A 22,666-nucleotide genomic window follows, 5' to 3' on the forward strand; every position below is an offset into this window, starting at 1 on the left:
TTTAAACATGTCTTCTATTTAGTCCTCATAGCATGTGTTTGTAAAGAGACAGCTGTCTCCAGGGGACGCTGCCACTTGGATTTTAGGATGCTCCGTCATTTGACCTTTGCACAAAATGCGCCCGTATTGTTTTGTGACTGTTGTTTCTCCAGTCATATATTATCTCAAAAGTAAAGGGGGATCTTGTCTCGTCTTGTGAGCTGAGTGTCTCGTCACACCCCTACCAGTTTTGGATTTATGTCTTTGAACCTGCTATTGAGATTTTTCACTAAAATGTTGGATCGTGCTGGGAAAAATGATGCTAGTAAATCAGGGTTTTTGCTTGTTTTTTTGCTCTTGAAGCTGCCGTCAGGTTGTTAAAAGCTTTTTCCTGTTGTCCAGATAATTGTTTGCTTGTAAAGTGACTTTGTTGGTCAGTTGAAGTGTGTTTGTGTGTGTGTGTGTGTCTCGTTGTCTGAGGCGTCGTGCAGTGTAGTCAGACTGGAGTGTGTTCCGGTTCTGCTGGACTCCGGCCGGCTCTCCTCCGGGGTTTTTGACGACTCACATGAAGTCGGGGGGGAAAGTTATTGTGCCTCAGATTTTCAGGCGTCGCTCATGTCTCAGGGGGGCAGAAGCATCAGTGAAAGGCGGTTCTGCCCCCCCCCGTCCCGGTCCGCCCCGCCCCCCCGGCTGACCCGGCCTGTCCTCTCTGTCTTCTGCTGTGTTTTCAGAACACGTGACGTCTAACGCCAGCGATAGTGAGAGTAGCTACCGTAAGTGTGACAATCGACGGGAAAGCACTAACGACGCTAACCGCTAACTCCCCTCACTGATGTGGTTGATGAGCGCACGCACGCACACACACACGCACACAGATCAGCATGGCCTCACACACTGACTCTGAAGCTGCTAACGCTCCTGAACGCCGCCTGCGCCTGTTCGCTTCTCCTCACTGCTGCATGGAGTCTGGAGGAGACGCTCACATGTTTCTGAAGGATTCAGCTCCTTTCTTAAATCACGCCGCCGCTGATCTTCAGCTCCCGTTGACAGTAGAGCTGAGCTCTTCTGAAGTCTGAAGCGAACATTTGTACATCAAGTCCGAATCATCAGTCACTCTCCAGATTTGCATGTTGTGAGATCTGCTGGTTAAAACACTTTAAATGGAAGATCTTCTGCTTCAGCCACGAGTGAAGATTTATCAGCATGGACTGGTTTTCGTCTCAGCCGTTTGATTAAAATCGACACTTTGAATCACATTGAAAAATAAGGGAGTCTGAGAAGTTTTGGGAAAATCCCTTAAAGTGCCGCAACACAGAGACAAACCCGGAGTAGAAGCGACGGCTGGAGTCATTCAGAGTTCAGTTCAAACCAGGACGAGGCTGACCTCTGACCTGGTGAAGGTCAAGCTGCTGCAGTCGTCTGGAATCACATTAATGCTGTATTGATCCGGAGTGAGACGCCAGCTCCCATCACTCTCCTCCCATAATGCACCAGCCCCCCCCCCCCCCCCCCCCCCCCCATCGTTGTGCTGCTGGACTTGTCGTCACTCGGCTCTGAGGACGCTGTGTCTGTGTTTCCAGGCGGCCAGGAGGAATACGTTCTGTCCTACGAGCCCGTCGTCCAGCAGGAAGGTGAGTCTAGTGTGTCTGTGTGTGTGTCTGTGTGTGTGTGTTCACGTGTGTTCACCTCACAGACGGTCCTTCCTCTCTGACAGTTAACTACACGCGTCCCGTCATCATCCTTGGCCCGATGAAGGACCGGATCAACGACGACCTGATCTCCGAGTTCCCCGACAAGTTTGGATCCTGCGTTCCCCGTAAGGCTCTGTGGAGTGTGTGTGTGTGTGTGTGTGTGTGTGTGAGATGAGGACGTGTCCCCTGCAGCTGGCCGTGTCCCCCTCTGTCCCTCAGACACCACCCGGCCCAAGCGGGACTACGAGGTGGACGGCAGAGACTACCACTTCATGGTGTCGCGGGAGCAGATGGAGAAAGACATCCAGGACCACAAGTTCATCGAGGCGGGGCAGTACAACAACCACCTGTACGGCACCAGCGTGCAGTCGGTCCGGGAGGTGGCCGAGAAGGTAGCGCACTGCCGCGCCGCCGCTCCAGCGGCGTCTGGGCTCGCGCTCACGTCTCTTCTCTGTGCCGGGTTCAGGGGAAGCACTGCATCCTGGACGTGTCGGGGAACGCCATCAAGAGGCTCCAGCTGGCTCTGCTCCACCCCATCGCCATCTTCATCAAGCCCAAGTCTGTGGAGAACATCATGTGAGTCCCGGCTCGCCGGCCGTTGCCGTACAGGAAGGGCTTTGCGTTTTCTGACGGTTTCCCTCCTGCAGGGAGATGAACAAGCGTCTGACGGAGGAGCAGGGCAGGAAAACCTTCGACCGAGCCACCAAGCTGGAGCAGGAGTTCACAGAGCATTTCACAGGTGAGGTCTCCTGCTCTGCTTCCTCTGGGGGTTTTATCAGTGATGAGCTGTGCTGCCCCCTGCAGGGCGTCAGGGGGCAGCACAGACTTCTTTGAACACTGCTGCAGTAAAACCAGGACAGCATCAATGTGACAGCTGCAGTAATTCAACCAAAACTGAAGAACTGTGTGTGTTTGTGTTTGTGTGTGTGTGTGCGCGTGCAGCCATCGTGCAGGGCGACACCCTGGAGGAGATCTACGAGCAGGTGAAGCAGATCATCGAGGAGCAGTCGGGTCCGTTCATCTGGGTTCAGTCCAAGGAGAAGTTATGAAGCCCCCCCCCCCGATGACTCCTCGTCTTTAGGTTCAGTTTGTTTCATTTCGAAGGAAGAGCCCCCCCCTCTCCCCCCTCCCCCCTCCTGTTGCCTGGCGAGGACTCGGGCAGAGTAAAGCACACGGAGAGTCTGAGGACTTCTGGTACAGCTCCTTAATGTTTAAGGGAGGAGAACTTCAGAAGACGAGGACAGAGCGACACCCTGAAGCGTACGAAGCAGATCCCACCTTTTCTGTTGTTTTTTTCTTTGTGGGTTCCCCTCCCCCCTCCCCCCCCCCCGCCCCTGTTCGTTTGTTTGTTTTTGTCCTGTGAGGTGAGCCGGTGGACGGAGTTTCAGTCTCAGGCAGCGTCCGTCCGTCGTGCCGGAGGGAGCGGAGACACAAAAAGCAAAACTTTGCACGTTTGAGCTTTAACAGCATGTCAGTTTATTCCCCGTTTATTTCCCATCAGCCCCTTCACCTCAGCGTCTGACGTCACGGCTTTTCTCCTCAGTTTCTGCGCTCATTTCATCGATTTTTCTCTTGTAGGTTTTGTTTTTTTGTTTTTTTTACTTGATTCACATTAAGTTTGTTTTGCTCCTCACTGCCGCCGGACGTCGTGGAGACGCTGCAGTGTTCCTGCTCTGACACTGGAGGGCGCCGCACCAAACAGCACCAACACTCATTAAATAGCTTATTGAGAACTGTGAGTCTCTATAAAGGATGTTTTTAATCCAACAATTAAATTTAAAAAGTTTTTTGGAGAGAGGGAAAAAATGTGACTGCGCTCCGGAAATATTTCCATTTCTCACACAAGTCACTTTAATATTGAAACCAGCCAGAAGAAATAGACAAATATAAACTCAGAGCGATTAAAGTTCAGTGCAATGACCAAAGGAAGACAGCCGATATTATCTTTACTTAGAAAAACTACTATAAAACTATTAAAGCATTATTTTATTACACAGAAAATAAAACTGCCTCAAATGAGATTGAAGATCCTCTATACTAATAGGTGAAACAAAAATCACTTTAGTGTTTCTGCTGAATGAAAAGTAGAAATATCACTGTGATCACAGGTTTTTTTAAGACTATAACAAAGGAAAATACTAAATTTAACAAATAGAGTATTATATTAAACCCAAACTAGAGTACTTTTCTCAGTAAGTATAAAGATAAATATTTAATAAATCATTAAACATATTTTTGTTACGATGGTATAAAAGCTTAAATCAAATCACAAGAATGGACAGTTATTTTACTATATAAAGTGTATTTTTATTACGAGTGAATGATCTTAGTTTTAAATTAATAAGGATGCTCTTATTTAATTACAAACTACTTTTCGTGCTCAGTCATATTTTTTTTTCTCTTGACATAATTAAAACCTTTCCTCCGTCGTGTTTTGGGTGCGTTTGATGTCGTGTCGGCGCCCTCCGGCGTCAGCCGGAACCCCGCCGGACGTCACGGCGACGTCCGACAGCATCGTCAGTGTCTTACCACGGAAACGATGTCGATCATGTGACGGGCGAGGACGCGCCCGGAGACGAGCTGCCAGCTCCGGGCGTCCGCCAGTGTCGATTCTTGTACAATGAGATTTTGACAGATATTTAACCCTCTCGGTAAACTGCCTATTTTGTTATAATAAAAGTCTATATTGAACTTTACTTAAGCACTACTACTACGGGAATTATTTTCTTTGCATTGTTAATCATATATGAATAGAAAAAGTATAAAGATATTTGAATATGAATATATATATTTTTTCTTTTTTTCTTCAATCACCACCTCCTCTGTCTTTTAATTTTCTTTTTTAAGCATAATAAAAATCTTAACAAGAAAACCCGCCTCTGAAGTGTGAAGATTCCATCCCGATCTGCTGTGTTTTCTACATCAGAATTGTAAAATGCAGGAGTTCAAAAAGAGTTGGAAGTTTTCGGTTTCCATGGAAACGCTAGACGGCGGTAGGACTTTCAGGCAGCTTTTATTTGAACTTGTGACAGCAGACGGATCCTCCAGGAGTCTGTTCAGTAGATCAGCAACACGACGGGGAGGAATAAATTAAAACCCGAAAACGAGTTATCAGGTTAAAAAAAAAAAAAACCGGAAACAGCAAAACAAAAAAACAAAAAAAAATCCACTCAAAAGGAAATCAATAAAAACCAGAAGCTTCAAATAAAATCCATAAAAAATTCTATTAGAAAATGTAAATTTCTGTTTTTGGTTTTTTTCCTCACTGTGCTTCTATGACGCAGCGCACGCGCGCACACACACACACACACTCTCTCTCAGCCACACACACACTCTGTACACTGAACAGGTCAAACTTCAGTATTTACACACACATTTATAGACTCTCCATATTTAAATCTAGTTGAAGCCCCGCCCCCCCTCCGGCCCCGGCGGGACCAATCAGCAGCTGCTGTTCTTGAACTCGCCGTTCTCGGTGATGGACAGCTTGGTGGGGTTGCTAGGCGACAGGCCGTTGCGGAGGCTGGGCGTGCTGTAGCGCTCCTTCACCTGAGCCAGCGCCAGCATCAGCCGCGAGTTGGCCGCGTCCAGAGAGCCGATCCGCTTCTCCTGATTGGACAGAACACACAGGGGAAAAGGGGCGGGGCATGAAGTCAGAGTGACGGCTGTAGGGGGCGAGAAGCAACGGTCGGCTCAAAACCACTTCGAGAGGAAAAAAAAACTTTATAAAGTTCAGGAATGTTGAGGTGGAGAATGTGATGAAGAAGAACCTGAATTGTCCTCAGAATTCAGACTCAAACTACTAATTTAGCACCTTATTTGTAAAAACTATTGACTCGCGACATTTATTCATATATTTGTACGAAGAAGATAAAGATTCCATCGGCATGACAAATACAAATTCATAAACCTCGAAGTATTTACTTTTGGACTCAAATTTACAGTTAAAAGCAGCTTCTTTGCCGAATTAGAAGGTTATAAGTGGGATGTTTCTCTCTAGAGACGCTCCAGAGGACAACTTCAGCATCCGAGGCTCTGACGTGTTTCTCATTGAACATCCTGGATGTTCAAACGCTGCGGGAGTCGATGATCGGTGGCGGCGTGGTTTTGACCCGACGGCGGCAGAGTTTAACGGGAGGTTTGAGGGCAGCAGCCGAAAACATAAAAAGACGAGGCCAAAATAAAGGAATAAAAAAAAAAAAAAAAAAAAAAAAAAAAAAAAAACAGCCAGAAATTAAAAAAAAAAAAAAAAAAAAAAAAAGGGAAACGTCTGAGTGGACCTGAGCGGAGCCCTGCGGACGTCCTGTCAACAGGAAGCTGTGCTGCTTCAGAGGGAGTGAGGAAGAGGAGGAGGAGGAAGATCTGCAGCCAAACAAATAAAAAGCAGCAGCTCAGAGCGCAACACGCCAGCACGCCGTGTCCAGCAGGGGGCGCCGCAGGGCCAAGCTGCTGCTGCTGCTGCTCTGTGATTGGCTGCTCCAACAGGTGTGAAGCGTGTTGACGCTTGTACTCGTCAAATAAAGTTTGTTTGAAAACCAGCGTGTGGGGGGAGGGGGGGAGGGGGAGGGGGCGGGGCTACAGTTACTTGCCTGATGGGTTTATTTCACATCCGTTACTGACCTGAAATCAGTGGAGACACGGTGAGAGGCGGGAGAGTTGACCTCTGACCTGTCTGAACCCGAGCCGAGCCGAGCGAGGTGGGGGGGGTGCAGCCGCGGCGTCGTACTACGTACCTGAGCGTCGATGATCTTCTGCTTGGCCTCGATCACCGCCTGCATCTCGGCGTGGTCACGCTTCAGCTCCTCCTCCACCGCCATCAGCCTGCGGCAGGGGGGGGGCAAAGGTCAGCCTGAGACGCCGATGGGATGCCAAACCCGGATGACGGCGACGAACACGATGAAGGCCGCCGCCCACCTGCAGATGATGCTCTTCATCTGGCTGTCCTTCTCCTCCTGCTGCCTCCTCAGCCGCTCCTCGCTGTCCTCCAGCCGGTTCTTGTACTCCAGCAGCAGCTTCTGCATCTGCTGCTCCTGCGCCAGCAGGCGGCGCTCGTACTCCTCCAGGCGGCGGCCGGACGTCCGCAGGCGCTCCTTCAGCCGGGAGATCTCCGTCTCGTACTGCCGACACGCGGGGGAGGTCAGCCGGGCGTCGCGGCGACGGGCCGGCGAGGCGGGGCGTCCCGTTACCTTCTCGGTGTTGCGGCCGTCCTCCCGGCTCGGCTCCGCCCCCTCCTCCTCCTTCTCGTCGTACTGGCCGTTGTTGAGGACCCAGGCCGCCGTGCGCTCCACCGGGGACATCGCCACAGCCTCCACCGGAGACGCCACCTGCACGCAGCCGCACGTCAGCAAGGCGCCCGGCTCCCCGCCGCCGGGTGAAGCCGGACCCCGCCTTACCGGAGGCGGCGGCTTGACGGCGGCGCTCCTCGGGGGCGGAGCCATGTTCTCCGCGGAGCAGGCGGACTGCTGGCGGCTGGCGTGCGCCGCCGTGGGCGTGGGCTCGGTGTTGGCGCTGCTGCTGCTCCGGAGCGACGCGCTGTGCGGGTGGGAGCGCGGCGTCCGGGCCCCGCCCCCTCCCCGGCTCTGCTGCTCCACCTTCACGATGTGGGCGGTGCCCGCCGTGCTGCTCTGGCGCGGGACGGCGACGGCCGTGGCGGCGCCGGGCGGCAGGTCGGGCGGGGCGCGGCGGCGCGGCGTGGAGCAGTCCTCGCTCTGGGTGCTCCGCCGGCTGCCCAGCTCGTCCAGGCTGCTGTTGGAGGCCGCGCGACCTTTGACCCCCGCCTGGCTGCCGAAGTCGTCGGAGTTGCTGTGGCTGTTGTGCGAGCTCTCGGTGCTCAGGTTCTCCGAGCTGGAGTCCCGGCGCGGCGAGTGGGCAGGGCGCTGGGCGGGGTTGCTCAGGTGGTAGACGGGGTTCTGGAAGGACAGCGGCTGCAGGCTGCGCTGCTGGCCGAGCGACGGGTGCAGCGGCCGCCGCGCCTGCGGCGCGCTCTGCGGCTGCGCATCCCGCGCCGCCGCCCTGGCCTGGTGCGGCGCCGGCTGCGGCGTGACGGGGTTGGAGTGGGGGAAGGTCGGCGGGGGCGGGCCGTGTCCGACGGAGGCCTGGGAGCCCGCCCGGCCCAGGCGGGGCGGGGCCTCGTGGTGCGGCGGCGGCGGCGCCGGGCCGTGCGGGTGCTGCGCCTCCTGCAGGTCCACCAGGGAGATGCTGCGGCCGTTCGGCAGCAGGGCGTCTCGCTCCTCCGGGTCCGAGAAGCTGCTGCGGACGGAGGGATGCTGCTGGGCCAGCAGGGGGCGCTGCCCTCGACCGTAGCCCTCCATGAGCTCGCCGACCGGCGACTGCAGGCTGCGGACGTCGCTGCGGCTGCAAGGAGACAGAGTCTCGCCGTTTATTGATCAGGAAACCGGTGAATCAGCCAATCAAAGCGTCCGGACGGTCACCTGTCGGCGGGGTCCTCGAAGATTCGCTGTAATCCCGACGACATGCTGCCGCTGATGTTGTGGGCGGAGCTATGATCCTGGAAGCGCCGCAGCTGCTGCTGCACCGGCGTCGGAGCGGCCAGGCAGCGGGAGATGTCTCCCAGAATCCTCGGCAGCGGGCCCAGCTTCGCTACGGTGGCCTGCAGGAAGGAATTTTCACCCTGGAGTCGCAGTGCGTGTGTGTGTGTGCGCATGTGTGTGTATTGGGTGTGTGTGTTGTGTGTGTGTGTGTGATTTGAATGAAAGCACCAGGATGCGGTGGTGGTGGATGTGGTGGCAGGAAAGCAGAAAAACCAACATGGTGGCAAACAACAGAAAGTGAGCAGGGGGGGAGGAACGGGGGGGAGGGGGGGGGGGGTGGAGGAGAGGAAGAGGAGGAAGAGGAAGAGAGGAGGAAAAAAACATGAGGGAAACTTAATGGAAACAAAACCAAAATCCACTAAAAACAACATGCTTCTACTGGATAAGAGCACATCTGGCACAGCAGCGCCATGCAGAGCCGCTCCGGGGGGGACGGGCGGAGGGGGGGGCGGGGCTTCCAGGCAGGCAGGGTGGAGATGGAGGGGGGGGGGGGGTGTTGGGGGGTGTTGGGAGTTCAGGCCATGCTGTGAGGTTCAGCCGCGCGGCATTAATGTGGTTAAATGGACTGATGTGACCTCCTGGTGTTCGTCCAGAGTCAAGACACACACAGACGCCGATCGCTGATCAATGAGCTCAGAACTGAACCCGCTGATCAGAACCGACCATGAGCGCCAACTGTCTGAACCCAACATGACTGACGACCTGATCCGCCTGCAGGGCTCATCCTGCTCAACATCTCGCACTCTTCACGACGTTATCAACACAAACACACTGCAAGATGTGTGTCAGTTTCCACAACACACACACACACACGGCGGTACCTTGTCGAGCTGAGACACCACCTCCCACAGCAGGCCGTGCAGCACCGACAGCTCGCGGCCGAGGTCGATGTAGCCCTCGAAGCCCGGCGTGTTGGACAGCGTCTCCGGGTTGGAGATCTCCGACAGGAAGCGCATCATTCCGGCCCACTCGTGCTCCAGGAAGTCGTTCATGAAGGCCATGTACTCCTCCTTGTTCCCGAACCTGAAAAACGCCGCACGGCAAAATTCAGGAGGTCGGACTGGAGCCGGGGGGGGGGGGCAGGGGGACGCGGGCGGCGCCTCGCTGACTCACTTTGTGAAGTTGGCGAGGTTCTGGATGACCTTGGCGATGAGCGTGAGCGTCCGGGACGTGCGGTCGTCGGGGTACTCCTGCATCAGGCTGAAGAGCGACGGCGACATGATGGCGGGGCAGAGGAAGCGCAGGAAGAGCGAGGCGCTGATCAGGCGCTTGCTGATGTCCTGCTGGTGGCCGCGCGCCACGCACTGCTGCTTCCACGACGCAAACACCTCCTTCAGCTCCCGGGGAAACACGCTGTGGAGACAGGAAGCGGCGCCGAGCGTCAGGATCCGGTTTCTGAAACACTTATCCACCCCTCAGACCTCTTAATACGTCTGGAGGGAAGAAATAATGTCGCTTACTTCCTCATCAGGCGCTTCCTGCGAGCGCTGCTGAACATTAACTCATCCCGTCTTTAATCCCTGACTGACCTGCTCATGACAGACTCTTCCTTTATTTTGATTTCAGAGATAAAAATTTAAAAAAAGAACAATAATGATAGATGATTCCTCTGTGCTTCCAACAGATCTTCGATAAATCTCGATCTATATGAAACCAAACATTTGTTATGAAAACTGTCTTTACTCTATAAAGAGTTAAAATCATCAGTCAGGAGAAAAAAATCTCAGAACATCATTTTTCTTTGCTGCTTTCGTCTCTTTGATGCAACAGAAGTCTGAATGAGGCCGAGCTCAGAATGAAGCGGGTCAGAATCTGCTCTGCCGACACCTTTCCTACGGTTCGACGGAAGAACGATCCAAACGGCAGAGCGGACTGACCTCAGTGAAATTCAATCGACTGTAGCCTCTAAAAGCATCTTTTCATCGCGCTGATGAAGCATGTCAAACTCGGCTGCCTCTCAGAGTGACCGGAGTGAGCCGAGGCGGCGACGCCTCCTCATCTGCTGCGACTCTAACGAAACTCTGCGGGCTGAAGGTCAAACGGGAAGCAGCGGCTTCACCGGGATCCAGCCTGCCTCAGCTGACTCACTGCTGCCGGTCCGGCGCCGCGGCAGCAGGGGGCGCCGTCCGCACCTCTCCGGCGGAGCAGCAGAGCCTCCAGAGCTCAAGCCTTTGATGCGGTCACGTTTTGGGTTTGTGCGGAGCAGCCGCCGCCGTACCAGTAGGAGTTGATGATCTTGCAGAAGGCCAGCTCGCAGCACATCTTCAGGTTGCTCTGGTGCTCCGGCAGGTCGCCGCCGGAGCAGCGGCTGGGATCCACCTCGCAGTTCTCATCCGACTCGTACAGAGCTTTGATGAATTCGCCTGGACGGAGACGCAAGCAGACGCGGAATGAGGAAACACACGAAGGAACAGCCAGATAATCCAAACCTGGCTCCAAACTACTGAATCAACCAGGTTCAGAGAATCTACTTTCTGTTTCACAGCAGTACATTTATTAATGATGAATTTATACATTTCTAATTCTAATAAAACCACGTTTTCCAGCTGCACGGCGGCCTGGAGACACAGTGAGAGAGTGTTCGGTGGGCTTCCTTCCAGAATCACCGCTGCAGATCCCAGAGCTCTGACTCTTTATGTCATTTCATTTTCCAGAAGCCATTTAATGCTATTGACTGTAGTTGGTTCAGTATTAACTCATTTCAGAATGAAACAAGCATCTTTAATCACCCTGAATCTTATTTGTGGGACAGAAAATCCTCAGATATAAAGAGAAAAACCTCCGAGTAATAAAATAAGCACATTAATGAAACACAATGAAATCGAAGACGTGCTTTTAGTAACGTATTACAGAATAATCATGACTATTTTAGTTTTCCGTATCAAAAGTTGATAAAATTATACAAAATTATTAACATTTCATATTTTACAGACAGTAAAATTTAAATTAAAGTGATTTAGTTTGTATAATTAAATAAAACTGAAAAGTTTACATTTCCTGTAGATACAATGAGATGCTCCCTATAATAATACTAGTAATAATAATAATAATACAGACTGTTGATTAACTTTGGTTAAAGGTCACAGACGGGCCTTTAGATTCTAAACACGCCTTCAGGTTTGGGTTTTGCTGTCTAATAAATGGCGATGTGTTCACTGTCTGCAGAGAAGCTGGGTTTTTACAGCGTCTGTGTCCGTGAGGCTTTAACAAGTCTCCGAGTGCGTCTGGAGCTGGAGTGGCGTTTAACGACTGTTTAATGGCCGACATGCTGCGCTGAATCTTTGATGCCGAGACAGAGGAAACCTGCAGGCGACTCGTGATTCACACACACTCACACACACACACACACACACACACACTGCAGGAGCTGATCATCTATTCCCAGATAGGAAGCTATAAATATCAACGGGGGGGGGGGGGGGGGGGGGGGGGGGACATTTGTGATTCCGAACTCCTGGTGGTTTTTCGCTGTACTATCAGCAGTTGAGAGGATGAAAGGCGGCGCCGCGCTCATCCTGCAGGTCTCGAACTTCTTCTGTCACACTCAACTATTTTAAGCTGCTTCGCTTTCTTGCTCCTCAACCTCTGAAGCGTCCCAGAAAGTTTCAACGCGGCGGAGTCAAGCAGAGGATGAGGATGATGCTGCTGCAGTGTGGTCTTCTTTACATGATTATTAATCAATGTTTTCACAGGTATTTGTTGTCAAAATGATGTGTTCAAGTAAGCTCAGTCAAGAGGTTATTGATAACATGTGGTTGAAATACTGATTCACATTAAACTCCACCTGACAGGTGTGAAGTTAGACAATCGAGTTTTCCTCTTTTCATGACAGAATCAGCTGGGATCCGCATTAGAAGAGGTATTAAAGATGGATGAACGGAAAGTTTCAGCGGAGGACATAATTCACCAGTTTGTACCGACTGTTAAATAATCAGCTGTGTTTAGATAAACGTGTCAGAGAGCCGTCTGTACCGTCTACAGGAGACAGGCATGTCTGTGTTCTGGCCTGATTACTGTAATGACGACGGATTCTCCAAACAGGAGGAAGACGTCTTTCCTGCAGAGTTCATAAACTGTTTGTATAAAAAAGGAGGAAGTGGCTCAAGCCAGAGTCAGACACATGTAGAACCAATCAGGGTTTCATAAATAAGCACAAGCAGCTGCAGGCGTGTGTTCAGACACACGCTGTAGGGTTGAGTGACGCTCACCAAGTGCATCGTGCAGGTATTTCTGCCCCACCAGCTTCAGGTACTCCTCGATGGCCTTGGTGGCCAGCGTGTTCTCCCTGAAGATCAGGACGTCGTGGTCGGCGCAGCGATCCACCTCGGACATGACCAGGTCCGTTAGGAAGTCCTGAGAAACGACAAAAATGTTTAAAGGCACATCTGACATCCACGGAGCGTTTTCCCCCCTCTGGTGGATCTGAAGCGGACTGTCGAGCGCCGGGTTCCGACCTTGGCCCTGCCGGTGCTCTGCAGGATGTGCACCAGCGCGCACGCCATCTCCTCCTTGTTTTTGACGCTGATGACGGGCTCCAGCACCGAGCACAGCATGGTGTAGTTGTTGGTGACGAACTCTGCGAACTCCTTGTACTGCTCCATGGGCAGGATGGAGATGGTCTGGAAGCGGGACTTGATGCGGATGGACGGGCCGCCGCCCTTGCCCTTGCTGGTGGTGGGCGTGCTCACCGGGTACCACTTCTCCACGAACTGCCGGCCCGTCACGCCCGACACCGGGATGTTGACCAGGCCCACGTAGTTGTTCTTGTCCTTCTTCTTCTTCTTGTCCACGTCGCGGTAGATGTGCACGGTGACGCTGCGCATGGCGGGCAGGCTGGAGAAGTCGAAGTACTCGCCCCAGAACAGGCTGTCGTGGCGGGTCTTGCTGGTGGTCCGGGCGTAGAGGACGTCGTCCAGACACAGCTCGCAGAAGTATTTCTTCTTGGGCGGAAGGTCTTTGGCTTCGATGATCCACAGTCGCAGCAGGTTCTCGGCTCGCCGACAGTTGTCCTGAAAACACGAACACACACAAATAAACGAATGAGGCTAGAGGAAGGATGAACCGTCTCAGACTGGAAGGATCTCTGCAGCAGAAGGTGCTGATTTTTCGTGGCGAAACGGCTCCAGCTGAACGTGATTTACTCAACGGAAAACGGTGCGAAAGCTACCGCACTTTTCAAAGCCAGCGCTGCTGGACGTGTCTGAAGCTTTAAACGAAGCGTAAAGCAGCGGTGGAAACGAAGCAGTGAGCACAGATCCTCCGGTTCATCCTCTCACCTTGTTGGGCTGAATCGTCCTCCTCAGGTTCTCCATCCACTTGTCTCTCTCGGAGGCCGACGTGCAGCTGAAACACTTGCTGCCGCCGGAGTACGTCACCTGACATGGAGAGGAACGTCAGAACATCAGGCCTGCTACATCAAACAAGTCAAACCAAACATGGAGTAGAGACAGGGAAAACTGGACTTTTATTTTCTCTGCTTCTTTTTCTTAAAGCTGATGAAGTGCTTGTTGGATTTTTTTTGTTATTTTGACCTTGATGTAAAATAAACAATCACTTAGTAACCAATAAAAATGAAAGTTCAACAAGGTTATTGTTGAAACTACATAATCTGATAAGAAAAAGAGAACAAAAACCAGTGGACAAATGATTACAAGTTTATAGATTTTTTTTATCAAGAATTTCTTCAATTACTTATGCAGAGATATTTCCCTGAGAATAAAACCAAGTGGTGATATGAACTGCATCTCAGCAGTAAACTGCATTAATCAGATATATTTTACCACCAACATCTGCTTCTTTCTATCCCAGTAAGATGTAAATAAGAGTTTTTGTCACCTCGAAGCAGAACTCCTGTCCAAGAATACTGCTGTGCAGAGGCTTGATGAACACGTCCTCCTCCATGCTCAGGTCCAGAGCCTCCACTGCACTGCCAGGACTCAGCAAAGACTCATGGGAGGTCGACTCCTTCAGCTTTGGGAGCCCACGAGATCTGCACAGGACAGGAAAGAAAACAAGCCAAACATGAGGATTGAGCGAGTGAAGGCTGCAGCAGCAGCTCCTCTCCGTGTTTTCTGATGCAGCAAAACTTCCTCGCCGTCGCTGCCAACAGTGAAGCAGGAGAGCAGTAATACCTACGAAAAACAACCACAGAGCCAGGCGAGGGGGGTTCCCCAGAGCATCCCTCCTCCCGCTGCCTGTCCTCCCTCCTCGACCCTCCGGCAGGCAGCAGGAGCGCCGTCGAGGTGAGCAACGCCTTCGATTTTCCAGCTTTCCCTACAGTCCGGCGTTCAGTAAACAAAAGTCCTGGGATGGCCAATCGTTTGAGGCCCTGGGAGCATTTCCACAGAAACGCCGTCTGCCAGGAGGACGGGCGCTAGGCAGCAGGGTGTGACGCAGTTCAGAGCTGAGGCAGGTGTTTAACTACTGCCCCGTCTCACCAGGGACAGCAATGAGAGGAAGACCACGTCCAGGGTTTTTATTAACCAGACAGTCTTTTTATGAAGATAATTATTTTCCTTTTCGAAGAAACTCCTGCTACATCTGTGAATCTGGATCAATATCATTTGTTCATATAAACACTGAATCAAAATCTAATTAATTCATACCTGTGTGTCGAGTCAATTCAAAGTGCACTCAATTGTTCTTATCGATTCAAAAACCTTTAGTTTTTAATGTTTCACATTTTACACTGTTGCTTTCAAAAAGTATTTCAACACTGCATATAAATAAACAGATCAACTAAAATCAAAGTTCGGTGACTGCTGCCGTCTCAAAGGTGCAAACATGCTGATGCGTCTGTGTGTCCACGCAAACACTCAACATTTCAATCTTTGAAGAAAAACCAAAATCTTGTGGAAAAACTGTTTTACAGTAACTTCAGTGATTTTCAAGTTTCAACAGTGTCAGTGATCATTCTCTCAAACCGGAAACCAGCTCGTCAAATAATCAGTCTGAATGTGTGTGTGTGTGTGTGTGTGTGTGTGTGTGTGTGTGTGTGTGTGTGTGTGTGTGTGTGTGTGTGTGTGTGTGTGTGTGTGTGTGTGTGTGTGTGTGTAATCCCGCTGCTGTGTCAGATGAGTTACGTAAAGCGGGATTAGTGGACTCAGATCAACACTGATGCTGCGACATCAGGCTTGTGTCACAGACAGCAGTAAACACATCAACCACACAGATCTAAGGTTCAATTAAAATCTCTCACACTCAGCTGTGTGAAAACCAGTGGCTCATTTAGAGACGTCGTGTTTTTAACAAAGATTTCACGATTAAATAGTCGATGCACGGTTTTCTCATTCTGCACCAGGTTAATTCGATCACTGCAGAAGAGTCTGACGGGAGAGGAAAACTAATCCAGGTGACTGCAGGCAGGTATGGATGAAAACAGAGGTGAAGGAATTTAAAATACACAATTTGGTTCAGAAGATAAATTTGTTCAAAGCCTCATTATGCAATCTTTCACAGCAACGCTTTTCCACCCAGCCACAGTAAATCTGTGTATTAACGAAAGGAAATATTCCCGATAAATATCACATAAGACGGATTTCAGAATACAAACGCTCGACCTGTTAACGGCGTACAAACACACACACACACACACACACACACACACACACACACACACGCAGGGGCAGAGTTTCAGGAAGGGCTGGTCTCCCGCATTAGGATGGAAACTCGATCCACTCTGTCAGAGGAAGGAGGAGGAGGAGGAGGAGGAGGAGGAGGAGGAGGAGGAAGCACTTATAGTACTGAGCTGTGACCGCGCCCGCGCACACACACACGCGCACGCACGGACGCCATCATTCCCAAAATGAAAAGTCCTCAGCACAGATTGGACTTACTCTGGTAAGTTTTATGTTTCTAATACAGCTCTCTGAACACAAACCCTTCGTCGGCGCCTCTTTCTTTTGCTGCGGCTGAATTCTGATGTTTGTCTTGGAGAACTTGTCCCAGCAGGTCGGACGCAGTCAAAGCTGAGACCGCTTCATCAGTACGGACTTCAGCTGCAGCGCTGACTGGGCAGATTCAAGCTGTATCGCTCAGAGCCAACCTTTGACTGATAAACTACTGAAAAAGTTCACGCATGGAAGAAAAATCCTCACACGGTGCTTTGTGCATATTTAAAAAGTCATGAAGTTGCTCCCGTCGTACCACTGAACTGCCTGTGAACCGTGCAGGGTGTTCGGGGAAAACTGCAGAAAACTGGTTGAATTTTTTAACGTGACAAATGGTGGGTAAATGGGAGACGCACACAGACATGCAATCGGCTCCAAGAGACCTTGTGCATTTATTAATTCAATGATTAATTCCCTCTATAGAATAACAAAGCATCAACAAGCATCGGTCAAATGTTTCTGAATTTTCCTCCAAAGCAGTTTTTTGTACCTAAACATAACGTAACCAATCAGAGCACATAGATTAAGTCTCCTCTCCCAGCCGACACAGCGAACACTCAACCTGCTGGAAGCTGCAGAAACAAGGAGACGCGCAACTTCAGCTGTCAGAATCTTTTCACCACTTCATCATCCAAGAGGAGGACTCCTGAAAGAAACACCTGGACCTTTGAGAAATGAAGGCCAAATAGTTAACACGCACACGCGCACACGCACACACACAGAGACAGCATCCTACCTGAATCTCAGGGTTTTTGAGAGCTGAGCGGCTCGAGCTCTGCGGAGGAGAGACGACGAGCCGTCCATCAGGAATTGGAGCTCAGAGTGGACTGAGAGTCTGTGTGTGTGTGTGTGTGTGTGTGTGTGTGTGTGTGTGTGTGTAAAGCATTATCCTCCTGTCCAGCTGGCTGACATTCTGCCAGCTATAAATCTGTACGTGCTCGCTCTCTCTGTGCATCAGCATCCTCACACACACACACACACACACACACACACAGCGGAGGACAGATGTTGTGCAGAGGTGCGTGTCAGGACACACAAACAACCGACGTGGACATTTGTGCATTTTGAAGCTGAAACTCAGCCAGAACTCTCACCGAGGAGCCAACCACATCATAATGGAGTGACATTACATCCCAGATACACACTGAGGGAGATACAGCGTTATTCTGATTTCAGAACTTTTATTGACTTTACGTTGGCGAAGACTGTAAATAATGACTGATAAAGGAAGCATTTGTAGTTTTTGGAAAACGGCAATATAAAACTTGACCAATGAAAAATGAAGAAATTAACAGAATGATAAAAACATTCGCGGGCTTCTGCTCTTGAACTGATCTGTCATCTGATTTAATGTTTTCCAGGAAAGACGCGTCTGTCATTCTTTTTAAAACAAGCTTGTCTGCCGACACTACGAGCGACGCTGCAAACCCGAGCTGCACGAAGCCACAAAACCTCTGCAGAGTGAGGACAGAGTGAAGGAGTGAGGAGGAAAGTAGGAGAGGAGAGCCGGCCTGCCAGTAAAACCATCTCCAGCCAGTGCTGGGAAGACCGGCCGGATTAATGGAGGAGGAAGGATAAGAGGAGGAAGAGGAGGAGGAACCGACAAACTCCTGCTTAATAAAGAAAAAAAGTGACTCTGTTAAAGTTCCAGACAGACAGAGGGTTCCTGACTGCTCGCTGATTGGGTTTCGTTACCGGAGGAAACACAGCGCCGCCAGAAACGAGGCAGGAAATGAACGCGAACATCAGCAAACTGACTGCTTGCCGCCACGACACACACAGGCTCCGCAGCCTTCATCGCTGCACGCTGTCCTTCACTTTGACCCACCCAAGTGTGTGAGCGGCGGCCTGCTTGGAACTAAAGCCACAAACCGGCGGATTTCAGAGGAGAAGTGGTTTTATGGTCACCTGCGCAGCAAGCGCCTGTCAGACATTTTACACTGAGAGCAGCAGAAGAGAGTTCAGGTTTAAGCGGCTGCTGTCTTACAAGACTGATACACATGGAGTATTAGCGCTCACTTTACAATCTAGTTCACACAGGACGCCATCACTAACCACAAAACCCACATCTTGGCTAAAAGCACCGACAACCATTACTTCAGTGACTTCTTTTCAAAGAACTGAAAAGGTTCCTGAAGTCCCGGGAGTTTTATGCAAATCAGCCAGGTGAAATAGGAAAAGCAATGACTAGAAATGCATTACGCCTCTAATTCAGGGAGGACGATCAGAAAAATAAATAAAAGCGATGGAAAGACCAGATCCCTCCGTAGAAGGAGAATAAGCATTAAACTTGGGCTGTTTTTGATCACAGCTTATTGCATTGTAAATGTGTTCACTGAGACAACACTGCAGAGGAGACGAGTCGGTCAGCAGATTTATACACAGAGCTTAAGGAAACACCACTGGTAAAACTGGCAAATGTCAAACTCTGCAGTGTCCGCGGCGGTTTTACTCTCCACTAAACACGGTCACTGTTGTTAACGTCAAACTGCAAACAAGTAGACATCAGTGCACGAATCACGCTGATAAATGAGACTTAATTAAGTTTGGCAACGTCACTGTCACATTAAAGAGCTCTGGCCCTAAAAATAGTGCCCTGCACTGCCGAATCTCTGAAGTTTCAGTTTGTTTATGGAGCGGACAAGTTGACATCCGCACAAACAGCACAGCATCCTTCCCCGCATCAAAGTTGCTTCTGTATTTTAGCGAGTTCTGAGACGCACAGCCTAAAATCAGCCTTACATAACTTTTTAATCAGCAGAGAAAAAAAACATGAAGTCCCTTTTATTCCTCTTGTTTAATCTTTGCCACTGTGCTCTGAGTGAAAGTGAAAGATTAAGTTGACGAGTGCCGTTTACATGGAAGCTTACATGATCAACATGAAGGCTGGACATTATAGATACAGTCAGATATATTTGATTTAACTGAAGGGAGCAGCTGGCTGGAGGCTGCAGAAGTCCGCCGTTTTACATTTTCAAATGCACCTTTTTAAAAAAAGATTCTGAAAACTAAAGAAGTCAAAAATGTGGAAATAAGAAGATTTAATTATTTAAGCCAATCTTAAAAACAAAGGGTGATCATCATTATTCACTATCAGTGTTTATAAATACACTCCTGATAATTCTTCATTATCCTCTCGATTTTCTGTCAAAATGCAGCCAATTGATGGATTCAACTGAAAAAAGCCACACACACAAATTTCTGATTGAATGTCTAATCACTGTGCACCTCACCACACCCTGTGGGAGGCACAACAACGCTGGTAAACAGGAGGTTTTTTTAATAAGGCAGAAGAATCACATATAGCGAATGCTAGTCAGTCATCTCATATAAAGGCCAGATAAGTTAGGCACTGGAGACAAAACCACCAACATTTGAAACCTTTCAACCGACCAGAGACTTCGGGGGTTAAAAAAAGTCCCTGTGATGGCTTTTAGTACTTGGAAAACTTCTTTCATTGCAATATTTAAACCACAGTTTGCACAACTTTTTTAAAAAAAACAAGTAAACTTCTGTTGTGTTTTGGCTGTTCAGCTACGTGACAGAAGCTTTGAGAATCTCTGAAGCTGATACTTTGGGCAACAGCTTCCAGAGCACAAGGTTTTCCAAATGCACCAGCCTCTGTTTCCTCGTGAACAGAGAGAAAGTACAACTTTCCTGAAACACATCGTACAGCACATGCACGCTATGGTCACAGTAAATAGCGTGTGTGCGAGCAGATGAACAACAATAACAGCAGCTGCTCCGAGAGTACTGCTAGTGCTGCTCACGTTTGACTCCAGCAGCACTTTTCCAACAAAGCACATCGTCTGGATCAGCAGAGACAAATTTCTTACACCCAGCAGATATTAAGTGAGCCTGTGTGATGAAAAAATACAGCGAAAAAGTAGCTTGAAAGTTTATACTGTAGTGTTCTCTCAACAAAGAGAGGCCAAGCAAGCAAACTAAAGCAGCTCATCATTTCTAGTGTCCTTGTGTGTGCAGCCATTGTTGTCGAAACACAGTTATATACATAGGGTTGTTTTGTATTTAATGTTAATGTCTGTCTTTCACATTGCTGCAATCACAACTACAAGATGTCATCATAAAGGCTGACTTCCAGCTCCAGCACATGTACTTAGGCTGTTTTTTTTTTTTTGTTTTAATGCTCACATATCATTTGGGTTTGCTGATTGGGGAAGTTGGAACAAGCAACCATAAACAAGAGGAAATTGCAGTAAAAGAGTAGTCAAACAGGCCATCTGGCAGCTTATAGTGCCTGCAGTGGACATCCTGTAAATCCTGAACACATAACTGCAGGCCTGAAAGCAGCCGGCCTCGGGGCGGAGTATGTATTTATCAGGCTGTGAGTGGACCGGAGGATTTAGCCAATTTTGTCTTGCTGACTGTTCAGTTATGATGAAAATGTTCTGCTGCTGGTGTCGGGAGCTGCAGGATCCCTGGTCGGTGATGTACAGATTAATGCGCACGGGCTACACCCACTGTAGTAGTTTAATAAAGACCTTCAGAAAGTAGAAAGTATCAGAGGGTGAATGATTACCTGTCGGCATCAGGAGGCCGGAGCGAGGGGAGTCTGAAGCTGGTGTTTCTGTCGAGTTTGGTTTGACTCTTTGTCCTCTTGATGGAGCCTTTGAGCCGTTTGCTGAAGAACCCCTGAGAGGAGAACAGAGTGAGGCACACAGTTCAAAACCAGGATATCCAGGTTGGGTGAAGAGCTGAGGAATGTCGGCTTTTTGCTCTCTCTTCAGCTTGGCTGAGAGGAAAAAGGTGGAGGTGGAGGAGACGTCCTCGTGTCCTCGGAAGCCTGATGTCAGCAGACCGACGGAGGAAAATAACTTCTGCACAGAGACCTGAAACCGACTTTGTGTCCCTCTGCGGTGCACAGCTTCACACTCCGCTATATTAAAGTGTTGTTTCTCGCTGTCGAGGGTTCAGCAAAGGCCATTTCCTGAACTGGTTTCAGCACAGAAAAGAAAACTACTATGATGATTATGAAAAACAACGCTGCTGCGGTCAGACCCATTGTTACTGCAAGAAACCAGGGGTTTGTAAATGTAGAATTTGGTTATGGAAGAAAAATATAACAATGCTCCAGATTTTTGGTGTTAATAATACAAACAATCTGAGCATAACTAAAAAATAAAAAACTACCATGATTTTAATGTTCTGCAGGAGCAGAAAGCTTGTGACACAGTGAGTTTTTTGGTCCGTCTCTGTATTTGTTTGTCTTTTTTCTGTTTCGAGCACTTTCATCCAAAATGCAAATTTTATGCAGCAAAAAAGTTTGCCGTTTCTTGTTTTAACCCAGATTTTTCCATCTGCCAATCAAAGAACAAAAGTCACGTCACAACAACTACTTCAAGACGCAGCGCTGGCGCACTGAGCTGATCTCAGTCAGTACTGTGATTGACGCAGACATAAGTTGACTTTGCTTATCAGGCCACTTCCCCTTTGCATGGATCATATTTGGAAAAAAAATGTTTTAACGAACGAATCTTGTTTTAGAAACAATGTACTTCAAATTGTATTCTTTAATCACGTGTTTTTTCAGATATTTATTTGAAATGGCTACCATTAAACAAGCCAGTAACGAGGTACAGATGTATGGACAAACACACACACACACACAATCTAGACAGTGCGAAGTCAATAACGCTCTCAGATGTTTCCTCTTTACATCCAGTCTACAGTCTGCTGTGTCCTCCGTTTATTCCTCGCACAGACCTCCTGCCCTGCAGTTATTGTCGTTCTCGTGCTCCGGCTCAATTGCTCCTCACACAGCGCTCCTGTTCTGAACGGCTTGTTAGCCGCAGCAGAGAGCTCCTGCAGCCGGCCGATCGTCCTCAGGTTGACCGCCGAGTCACCGTTCACTGCGCACACCTGACGGTGTGACCGGCTCAGTCAGCTGTCTACCAACAGCATCCAACAGGTTACCTCTGGTTTCTGCTGTTAGGAGTATAAAAATTAATCTTATGTTTGAGCATGAAGCGAATAATTGCATCTCCAATGGGGTGGAGCTATGTGAGCACAGCAGCTCCCTCAGGTTGAACGCTGACCTGGGTCACCAGGTTTCAACTCTTCCATCCTCATCAGCCCGTTATCTCTGACCACACACACTCTCCTTCCGGCGCAGAGCTCATCATACAAGGCTCAGTCTCCTGACTCAGCTGATATTGATCAAACTGATCAAACATTTCAAGTCCCAGAGTCCTCTGTCACAACAAAAAGCCCCTCGCAGAGCCGCACAAGTGAGCGGCCTCATTTCCTGGGATAATAATATCCTCAAACACATCTCCTTCTCCCTCCTCCTCCTCTTCCTCCTCCTTCTCACCCTCCTGCCCTCCCCCACAAACTCCCCTCAGGCTCATTGGCTCCCATTAATGCACCAGAATAAAGATCCGTCCTGCCAGAGACTGACTGCACAGAGGGAGGAACACTTCGAACATGTCCAAAATATCCCTGCAGGCCGGATGTGTCATTAAGCTGATGACTCTGTGCTCCGACTGAACGAGCCGATTACAGCTATTGATTGATCATTGATCATTACTGGTCTCCG

At 49.6% G+C, this 22,666-nt stretch overlaps 2 protein-coding genes across 33 annotated transcripts in view; one reads left to right on the top strand and one right to left on the bottom strand.

The window, feature by feature from the left end:
* Positions 1 to 4,554, top strand: part of dlg1b (discs large MAGUK scaffold protein 1b) — a 101,502-nt gene extending 96,948 nt beyond the window's left edge. For 22 of the 27 annotated variants that reach the window (XM_030115719.1, XM_030115720.1, XM_030115721.1 and 19 more), the window contains 7 exons: positions 711 to 752; positions 1,560 to 1,610; positions 1,694 to 1,795; positions 1,890 to 2,062; positions 2,137 to 2,246; positions 2,318 to 2,409; positions 2,613 to 4,554. In XM_030115719.1, the coding sequence (XP_029971579.1) occupies positions 711 to 752; positions 1,560 to 1,610; positions 1,694 to 1,795; positions 1,890 to 2,062; positions 2,137 to 2,246; positions 2,318 to 2,409; positions 2,613 to 2,719 (677 nt within the window). In that variant the 3' untranslated portion in view covers positions 2,720 to 4,554. Of the gene's footprint in view, positions 1 to 710; positions 753 to 1,559; positions 1,611 to 1,693; positions 1,796 to 1,889; positions 2,063 to 2,136; positions 2,247 to 2,317; positions 2,410 to 2,612 lie in introns of those variants that run through there. The other 5 variants (XM_030115728.1, XM_030115741.1, XR_003933479.1 and 2 more) reach the window with 3 other exon arrangements.
* A 113-nt stretch (positions 4,555 to 4,667) lies between these two features.
* Positions 4,668 to 22,666, bottom strand: part of rasal2 (RAS protein activator like 2) — a 70,649-nt gene continuing 52,650 nt past the window's right edge. For 4 of the 6 annotated variants that reach the window (XM_030115716.1, XM_030115713.1, XM_030115718.1 and 1 more), the window contains 14 exons: positions 20,651 to 20,763; positions 14,057 to 14,210; positions 13,498 to 13,596; positions 12,676 to 13,230; positions 12,430 to 12,574; positions 10,440 to 10,584; positions 9,335 to 9,574; positions 9,043 to 9,244; positions 8,102 to 8,301; positions 7,064 to 8,024; positions 6,857 to 6,994; positions 6,585 to 6,787; positions 6,404 to 6,491; positions 4,668 to 5,279 (listed from right to left, as the gene is read on the bottom strand). In XM_030115716.1, coding sequence (XP_029971576.1) covers positions 5,112 to 5,279; positions 6,404 to 6,491; positions 6,585 to 6,787; positions 6,857 to 6,994; positions 7,064 to 8,024; positions 8,102 to 8,301; positions 9,043 to 9,244; positions 9,335 to 9,574; positions 10,440 to 10,584; positions 12,430 to 12,574; positions 12,676 to 13,230; positions 13,498 to 13,596; positions 14,057 to 14,210; positions 20,651 to 20,763 — 3,411 coding nt within the window. In that variant the 3' untranslated portion in view covers positions 4,668 to 5,111. Of the gene's footprint in view, positions 5,280 to 6,259; positions 6,291 to 6,403; positions 6,492 to 6,584; positions 6,788 to 6,856; positions 6,995 to 7,063; positions 8,025 to 8,101; positions 8,302 to 9,042; positions 9,245 to 9,334; positions 9,575 to 10,439; positions 10,585 to 12,429; positions 12,575 to 12,675; positions 13,231 to 13,497; positions 13,597 to 14,056; positions 14,211 to 20,650; positions 20,764 to 22,666 lie in introns of all 6 variants that reach the window. The other 2 variants (XM_030115715.1, XM_030115714.1) reach the window with 2 other exon arrangements.

This window comes from Salarias fasciatus, chromosome 18 (assembly GCF_902148845.1).
Source record: "Salarias fasciatus chromosome 18, fSalaFa1.1, whole genome shotgun sequence".
NCBI classification, from domain to species: domain Eukaryota; kingdom Metazoa; phylum Chordata; class Actinopteri; order Blenniiformes; family Blenniidae; genus Salarias; species Salarias fasciatus.